General features: G+C 49.7%; 1 protein-coding gene across 1 annotated transcript in view; it reads left to right on the forward strand.

Moving 5' to 3' along the window:
- ACOT8 (acyl-CoA thioesterase 8) overlaps window positions 1-9,418 on the forward strand; it is a 13,619-nt gene that overhangs the window by 3,476 nt on the left and 725 nt on the right. The window contains exons 3-5 of the mRNA XM_007451641.1: window positions 3,899-4,124; window positions 7,244-7,401; window positions 7,924-8,118. Coding sequence (XP_007451703.1) covers window positions 3,899-4,124; window positions 7,244-7,401; window positions 7,924-8,118 — 579 coding nt within the window. The remainder of the gene's footprint in view (window positions 1-3,898; window positions 4,125-7,243; window positions 7,402-7,923; window positions 8,119-9,418) is intronic.

A 9,418-nucleotide genomic window follows, 5' to 3' on the forward strand; every position in this document is an offset into this window, starting at 1 on the left:
TTCCCTGCATCGGCAGGCGGACTCTCAACCACTGCGCCACCAGGGAACCCCAGTTAATTAATTTTTAAAATAAAATAAAAGTCAAGGCAGATTAGGAGTATGGGATTAACAGATACAAACTACTATACATAAAATAGATAAGCAACAAGGATTTACTGTGTAGCACAGAGAATTATATTCAGTATATTGTAATAACCTATAATGGAATATAGTCTGCAAAAAAATTAAGTATGGGAAAAAATAAAACATTTGGGGCAAAACAATTATTTTAAGAAGGATATTAATTTTTTAATTTTTTGGTCGGGCCGCACAGCTTGTGGGATCTTAGTTCCCAGACCAGGGATTGAACTCGTGCCCTCAGCAGTGAAAGCGTGGGGTCCTAACCACTGGACTGCCAGGGAATTCCCTGGGACAAAATTTTCAAAAGTAATAATAAATAAAAGTCAAGGGCCAGGAGGCTAGTAGTAATGGGATTTGGGGGAAATAATTGTGTCAAAATACTAGGCTAAGGCATGTCATTGCAGTTTTATACAAAAGTTAGTTCCGAGCTTCCTGGCAGCAAGGCAAAAAGGGAAGCTCTCTTATTAGTTTGTGATGTGACCCTCTACCAGGTACATCAAGATTTATAAACAATGATGGTGCTCCAATGATATATAGATATATTTTTTAATTTTTTTATTGGAGTATAGTTGCTTTACAGTGTTGCTAATGATATTTTTAATTAAAAGATACTGGGAGGTGGAGGTGTTGGTCCTTGGCCATTTATCATATCAATTCTCTTTCTAAAAGCCTAGTATAGAATGTTAGTCAGTTTGGGTTTTTTGTTTGTTTGTTTTTTGATTAAAAAAAGTATTTCTCAGGGCTTCCCTGGTGGCGCAGTGGTTGAGAATCCGCCTGCCAATGCAGGGGACATGGGCTCGAGCCCTGGTCCGGGAAGATCCCACATGCCGCGGACCAACTAAGCCCATGTGCCACAACCACTGAGCCAGAACTCTAGAGCCCGCGAGCCACAACTACTGAAGCCCGCGCGCCTAGAGCCTGTGCTCGACAACAAGAGAAGCCACCGCAATGAGAAGCCTGCGCACCACAATGAAGAGTGGCCCCCGCTCACCGCAACTAGAGAAAGCCCATGCGCAGCAACGAAGACCCAACTCAGCCAAAAATAAAATTAAGAAAAAAAGTATTTCTCTAGATAGGTAGAAGAAGGTAATACAGGTGTTATCTGACTTGGTATAGGTTTAAAGCATGGAGAATCTTGAGCAGGAGTCAAAAAACATTATTCTGTAAAGGCAGAGTAAATATTTTAGGTTTTGTGGGCAAAAGCAATAGCAGATAGTACGTAAACAAATGGGCTTGGCCATATTCCAAAAAATGTTATTTACTAGGCATCAGTTTCCCTAGCTATACAATGGTGCTAAGACCCACTTTGCATAGTTAACGTGAGACCAACGTGAGAAAAGATACCTTAGCAACAATAAAAAAAATTCATAGGGCTTCCCTGGTGGCGCAGTGGTTGAGAGTCCGCCTGCTGATGCAGGGGACACGGGTTTGTGCCCTGGTCTGGGAAGATCCCACGTGCCGCGGAGCGGCTGGGCCCGTGAGCCATGGCCGCTGAGCCTGCGCGTCCGGAGCCTGTGCTCCGCAACGGGAGAGGCCACAACGGTGAGAGGCCCGCGGGCTGAAAAAAAAAAAAAAAAAAAAAATCCATAAACAGAAACCTCCATTAAGTAGAATTGGGAGACCAGAGGGTGGAGCGCTCATGCCCTGTAACAATAGCAGAGCCCAACAGGAAAAAGACTCCTTTCTGGCAAGGACTCAGCCAATGAAAAACCATAGGCTCTTTGTTTACTAGGGCCCTCCCAATTGTACTATACTATAGCCCTCCCTTTTCCCCTCTATAAAAGCATTCTCCTCTTGCTGGACGGGGACTTGCATGTGGCTCACTGTGGTTGCAGACCCCGAATTGCATTTCTCTGCTGATCCTGAAGAAACCCATCTTTGCTGGAGAGGTATCTGGCTGTCTGTTTCAGGTCCACATAACTAATGCACTCACTCCATAACTGTTATCTTGCTTCCTTCAATATACTGCAGAGCCTACCAGCTCTGTTCCAGTACAAATTTTAAAAAACAGGTCTGGAACTCATTCACACTGAAAGGTAAATCACTAGTAACTGAAAATACTGAATTTTAGCTGCAGCCCAAGGATTGGATGACAGCTTTTTTTTTCTTCTTTTTATAGTTCATTGATAGGGAAGGGAGGCCTCCTTCCCAGCCCCTGAAATCAGACTGCTTATGTAGCTGTCTCATTTCTGGACTCTTGGGAAGCCCTTCACAAAGGCCTTTGGCCTTGAGGAGCCCCCATTCTGATTAAAAATGCCCCTTTGGCATTGCTGGCTAACAGACCTGAGCAAACCCGCTGGGCTTCAGGGCTTCATAGGCGTGTTTATTACTGTTGAATGAGCCCCCAGTGCCTGACGGGCTCCCCATTTGGATGGGGTGGAGGAAGCAATGCTTCTCTAGACCTGCTTCTTTCATCTCAAAGTTGAAAATCATCCCCAAGACATCTTACCACTTAGATGTCAGGGTTCTCCAAGGTCGGTCTGACTCAGACTAAAGAACTTCAGGGACACCAGGAAAACTCTCTCTAAAAACCCTCCCCGACCTGTTCATTGAGGGTTAACAGTCCTCGCGCTGGGGCCAGTGTCTCCCATCCTGTCTTGTGAGCACAGATAGCGAAGGAGAAGGGTCAGGTGACTTCCATTTGCATTAGGGGTGAAGGGACTGACAGCAGGCTTTTCCTGGGAGAATGAATATCAGACAGTGGCCAAACCATATATAAAAATAGAACTCTGAGCCACAGCTGGTAGCAACTAGCACAGGAAGCCAACCTACTATCTACAAGTCAGGCTTGGAGGAAGTCAGACCACCATTTCTAGCAGCCAGTCTAGGAAGCCAAACCATAGTCCCTGTAATGATCGGCCCCTAATGGCCAGGACTTGATGAATAACTGAGAGCTTCCCTAATTTTTGCCCCTGCTTCCAACTTAGGACTAACTGGGGAAAGCCAAACATCACCAATTACATCGGCTGCCCTGCTTCTAGTTAGCCTGCCTATCACCATGCCAGCAGCCTCCAAGCAGGGCATACCTGAAACCTTTTTTTTCACTATAAAGCTTTCCCGCTCCTCCGTGTGCCTTTGAGTCTCTGCCAAGCGAAGTGATTATGGCTGACTCCCTTGACGCACTAAACTCTGAATAAATAACCTTTGCTTGTTCTCAAAAACAAAAAAAAAAAGAAAGAAAGAAAGAAAGAAAAGAAAAACAAAAACAAAACAGGCAGCAGGCCAGATTTGCTGACCCCTGATCTAGAAGAATGGTACCGGGTTCATGACAAGATCCCAGTCACAGAAGGAACAAGACAAAAGCTGAGAGTATTTTATTGAACAAACACAGAGCACTTACTACGTGCCAGATATTATTCTGAATACTTTACGACTCTGAACTAATTTAATCCTCATTAAAATCCTGAGAGGTATGACACTATGATGATCCCCATTTCACAGATGCGTTAACTGCTCAAAGAGGTTAAGTGACTTTCCCAAGGTCACACAGCTGGTGAGTGTCAGAGCTGGACTTTGAATGCAGGGAATCTGGCAGTGTCCCTTCTGTCCTGTGCTATTGACGGAGAGGATCTCCACCTGCACTGGGAGCATCCCAATGACAAGGTCTAGGGTTCTCTCGCCAGTAACTGGGCTTCATCAGGCCTCAGTCAGTAGCTACCAAGCAGAAAAGGAATGGAGAACAAGCAACAGAGGGGCCTGTCCAGCCATGGTGATGGTGAGAGGGCCTACGGGGCTCAGTTGGGCTCACCGTGTGCTGTGTGCCCTTTGCCTGCTGCAGGGGACCCAAAGGTGCCAGTGCTGTACCAGGTGGAACGGACGCGAACAGGGTTGAGCTTCTCCGTGCGCTCCGTGAAGGCTGTGCAACACGGCAGGCCCATCTTCATCTGCCAGGCCTCCTTCCAGAAGGCCCAGCCCAGCCCTGTGCAGCACCAGTTCTCCATGCCTACCGTGCCCCCGCCGGAAGAGCTGCTTGGCCACGAGGCCCTCATTAACCAGTATTTAAGGTAAGAGACCTCAAGGTCCCAGGACAGTGTTCAAACTGCAGTCGCCACCTGTTAGCAGGCCACGGAGTCCTTTAGTTGATCTTGGCCAGCATTTTATTTTATTTATTTATTTTGTTTTTTGCGGTACGCGGGCCTCTCACTGTTGTGGCCTCTCCCGTTGCGGAGCAACAGGCTCCAGTCGCACAGGCTCAGTGGCCATGGCTCACGGGCCCAGCCGCTCTGTGGCATGTGGGATCCTCCCGGACCGGGGCACGAACCCGCGTCCCCTGCATCAGCAGACGGACTCTCAACCACTGCGCCACCAGGGAAGCCCTCGGCCAGCATTTTAAAAATGCTGGACTAGGGAATTCCCTGGCAGTTCAGTGGTTAGGGCTCTGTGCTTCTACTGCAGGGGGCACGGGTTCGATCCCTGGTTGGGGAACTAAGATCCCACGAGCCATGAGGCATGGCCGGGGTCGGGGCGGGGCACGGGGAAGCTGGACTAGAAGATAGTAGAGTGTATTGCCTGTAGTAAGGGTAGGCATCCTTTTGTGAAACATTAGTTTCAGTTGTGTGTGAGAGCATGTGTGCCCATGGGTGGGTGTTGGATCATGGTGTAAAATGCAGGGCTTCCTATTCAGCCAGTTCAGGTACTGTTACAGCTTTCCTACTGTTTAAATACTGAAATACTTCTATAACTTGGTAAATACCTCCCCAGTCCCTGAGTGGTCCCCCTTCTCTTCCAGGGTCACCCATGACCCAGCAGCCTAGGAGTTAACGCCTGCCAGGGGTGAGGGTCCTGCTGCAGAGCTGCGGCCCTGCTGCCTTTGCCTTAGTGCATGTTAAGTATTTTGAATGTCACCTGGTAAAATAGGTTTGAATCACAGCTAATAAAGTTGGAAAAATGCTGGGGCAGTGGAAAGAGCTCTGGGTCCTGACACAGGACAAGTCACGTGGATTTGTTATGGCAAGTCCATGTGCCCAACTTTCACAGTGAGGCCAAACCCACCGAAACATCGGAGTTTGGAGCAGAGAAAGGTTTATTCCAAGGCCATGCAAGGAGATGGGTGGCTTATGCTCTAAAAAACCCCAAGCTCCCTGAAGGGCTCTAGAGCACAGGCTCAGTAGTTGTGGCACACGGGCCTAGTTGCTCCGCAGCATGTGGGATCTTCCCAGACCAGGGATCAAACCCATGTCCCCTGCATTGGCAGATGGATTCTTAACCACTGTGCCACCAGGGAAGTCCCTCCTGAAGGGTTTTGGCAAAGCATTTTTAAAAGCCAGGTAAAGGAGGAGGGTCGCAGAGTATGTGATCAGCTCATGAACAATTCTCTGATTGGCTGATGGTGAGGTAAAAGGGCAGCGTCACAGGAGTTAACATTGTTAGTCCTTAGGCTCCAGGAGGCCTGGGGCTGTGTGCTCATGGGCATCAAGTAGTTAACATCTTTCATTTGGCTCGGGGGCGGGGTGTGTTTAGCATCTGTAAAACAACTCAGGAAATGTGCATCATATACTGTTATCTAGGTACTTCAGGGAGTAAAGCACAGGATATGGGGGAAGGGCCTGTCCCAGGAAGGCCCCATAGGGTCCTGGTCGGTTACAGTTCCCCTCCTCAATCTCGAGGAGAACAGGTTTTGAACAATAAAAGGAATAAAGGTTCAGATAAGGAGGTTAATCATAAACTTGACAGAGGTATCCACAGGGTCCTGCTCGGTTATAGATTGGGGCCAGGGCTCCACCTCCCACCTGCTGTGTTGCTTTGCTCGACTCCCCAGCCTCTCAGAGCCCTGCTTCTTCATCTAAAAAATGGGAATGGCTGTTTTTGCCCTGCAGACTTCACAGCTCTATCGTAAGGAGACCCCCGCTGCCTTGTGCAGCAGTCAGGGCTGTCAGCCCGGTGTGATGGAACAGATGTGCATCTGCACCTAGGAAAAGCCTGGGTTCAAATCTAGACTCTGCCCCTGCCAGCTGTGTGAGTTTAGCAAGTTGCTTTTCCACTCTGAGCCTGTGTCCTCAGTTGTAAAATGGTGCCAATCAGAATTTCTACCTTGTAAGGCTGCTGTGAGGATTACACAAGATAACAAGGCCCTCGGTGAGTGCTCAGTAAATTGTAGTTACATCACTCTTGACAGAGAGGAATAAGCATGGAGCCTGGTATGCGGTCAGAGCTCCAAAATGTTTGAGAAATGAAAGGAGGACATTGTTCTTAAAGGTCCCTGAATCTAGAGCTGTGTGTCCCATAAGGAAGCCGCTAACCACAGGTGGCTGTATTAAGTTAATTAACGTTAAATAGAAATAATTCAGTTCTGGTCCTCCGTCACACTGGCCACATTTCAAGCCCTCAACAGCTACATGTGGCTCGTGGCTACCACAGCGGACAGTGCAGCTGTAGACCATACCATCATCACAGAAGGTTCTGTCAGACAGGGCTCGAAAGGATAGGGATGGAAACGGAAATACCGGGGAAGAGCCTAGGGGCACAAGGGGTGGTCCTTACTGTGGCAAAGGGGCTTCCCTGGAAATGGGCTCCTCTCCCTGGAACGCAGCGTCCCCAGTTGCTCAGGGTTAGGTAAGTCAGTCCAAGTAGGGCAGCCTGTTTCCTGAGTGTTAGAATAGAGAAGTGGTTAAGAGTGTGAACCGAGGAACCAGACTGGCTGGTTCCGAATCCCGCGCCCCTCCACTTCCTGAGCAGGCCACCTGCACCCTCTGTGCTTGCTTCACTTATCAGATGGCAGTGAGAACAGCATGGATCTCACAGAGGTGTTGACGGGTGAGTTCATGTGTGTGAAATGCCTGGAACGGGGCCTGTCACAGGGTATACCGCATGGCGAGATGTGTTGGCTTCATATGCCTTATCTTGTCTCCTCCACAGTATTTACTATGAGGTAGGTGACTGTCATTATCCACATTTTGCAGATGGGAAAAAGGCTGAGCGATGACTAACTTGCACCAGGCCAGAGGACTCATAAGTGGCAAAGAAAGGATGCAAATCTATCCTATCTTGCCTGCCAGAGGGGAGGGGAGCTTTGGGGATAAGTCAGGAGTCCCTGTGGAGGAATGAGGGGGGTCAGAAGAGGCGGCTCAGAGGACAGGCTCCCCATCTTCCTGGGTCTCCCCGTCCCTCTCCCCTTTACTTTCAGGGACCCTAACCTCCAAGAGAAGTACCGAGTGGGGCTGAACCGAATTGCTGCCCGGGAGGTGCCCATTGAGATCAAGCTGGTAAACCTACCCACTCTGAGCCAGCTGCAGAGCATGGAGCCCAAACAGATGTTCTGGGTGCGAGCCCGGGGATACATTGGTAAGAGGACCCCATGGCCTGAAAGGAAACGCTCTCCGGGGGCCTAGACCTGTACCTCATTTGCCCTTTGTGGCCTTGGGCATGTTACTTCCCCACTCTGGGCCTGTTTACTTATCTGCATGATGGGGAGGTTGGCTCAGTCCTTTGCATGGGGAGAACGGGCAGGTGACTGTAATCCTAATGTTGGTCCTTTCTGGGGAAGGCAAGGCACCTTGCCAAGATTCTTCCCCAGGTCCCCTGCTAAGCATCAGATGCCTTTGTGCAAATTGGAAGACACTTTGGGGGTCCACGGTGGGAGACTTGGGGACTGAAGATTGGATTTCAGTCCTCACTTGCACCTGACCCCCTCCCATCCCTGTCTCCCTTATCGCCCATCACACACACACACCTTGGGCCAGGTGCCCCTGGGCAGTGAACAGTCTGCACACCTATGCACGGCAGCCCCTTTCTCCCTACCTCCCTGCAGGTCCTGAGCTGTAAAGCCCAGGAGCCCAGGGCTGATGGGGCCGGAATCTGTTGCAGGGGAGGGTGACATGAAGATGCACTGCTGCGTGGCAGCCTATATCTCGGACTATGCCTTCCTGGGCACAGCACTGCTGCCCCACCAGTGGCAGCACAAGGTGCACTTCATGGTCTCCTTGGATCACTCCATGTGGTTCCACGCCCCTTTCCGAGCTGACCACTGGATGCTCTATGAGTGTGAGAGCCCCTGGGCCGGTGAGTGTGGGACCATGGGGGATGAGGGTGCTGACCCTGGGAGGGCAGGGAGCCTGCTTTCTTGGGTGATGCTGTCCCCCACCCACTTTCTATGGAGCATCACACAGATCACTCACTTCCTCTTCTGCTTCCCTAGGCTGTGGTATCCTTGTCTTCAAAATGACAGGGTGAGGCCTGAGGATGGGATACCTGCTCAGCTCTTAATTTCTGTAACATGCTGGGAATATGATTCAGTTTATCTCAGAGACTCAGTTCTAGTCCCAGAACCACTTCAGATTCCCTGCGTGATCTTGGGCAAGTCCCATCTCCTCTCTGAGCCTGTTTCCCCATCTAAACAAATAGGGTTGCATTAAAACAGAGGTATCCAAAGCTGGTGGCCCATCAGACCACCACTTGGGGGAGCTTTTTCAGAACATTCTCAGATTCCATCCCTAAGATTCTGACTCTGCAGATCTTGGATGAGATCCAGGAAACTATTTTTAAGAAGCTTCCAGGACTTCCCTGGCGGTGCAGTGGTTAAGACTCCATGCTTTTACTACAAGGGGCACAGGTTTGATCCCTGGTCGGGGAACTAAGATCCCACATGCTGCACGGCGCAGCCAAAAAATTAGAAAAAGAAAAAAAGCTCCCTAAGTGATTCTGACAGTTAACCTGGTTGAGGGTCAGGGCACTCAGCATTCTCTAAGGGCCCCACTGCTTGGATACTCCTTATAGTGTTGAGAGAAACCCAGACTTGTTCATCAGTGCCTAGTCTCAGAGCCCTGGGTTCCTTTCCAAGGAAGTGCATTTCAAACAAAGAAAAGCCTTGCTTTGTGAACCAGGGACAAAACTTGAGGGACTTATACTCAGGGAAGGGGGGCTCTCGAGCACCAACAGCATCACAATAAAGGAGCCACCACTTGAAGTTAGGACTCTTGGGTTCATGTTTGGCCTGAGCCTTAAGGCCAAGTTCCTGAGCCTCTCTGGATTTGACTGGCATCATCTGGAACATGGGACAAGGCCTAAGTGAGCTGTTCTGCATATAAGAGAAACCAGCAGTTCCCTTCCTAAACAATCAGACTAAGGCCCTGGGCTAGCAAGGGAGAATCTCCACGTGGGGAGGGGGGTGGCCAGGCCTCACGGCTCCACGTCCTGTCCTCCGAGCCCCTTTGTCCCTGTGGGGATGGAGGTGGGTTTTTTTTTTTTGTTGGTTTGTTTGTTTGAATGAATTACCAGCCTGGAGGGCCTGGTTTGATTTATTATAAAGGGAACTGATGGGGGCTTCCCTGGTGGCGCAGTGGTGGGGGGCCGCCCGCCCGTG

This window comes from Lipotes vexillifer, unplaced genomic scaffold (genome assembly GCF_000442215.2).
Source record: "Lipotes vexillifer unplaced genomic scaffold, Lipotes_vexillifer_v1.1 scaffold2049, whole genome shotgun sequence".
In the NCBI taxonomy this organism is placed as follows: Eukaryota; Metazoa; Chordata; class Mammalia; order Artiodactyla; family Lipotidae; genus Lipotes; species Lipotes vexillifer.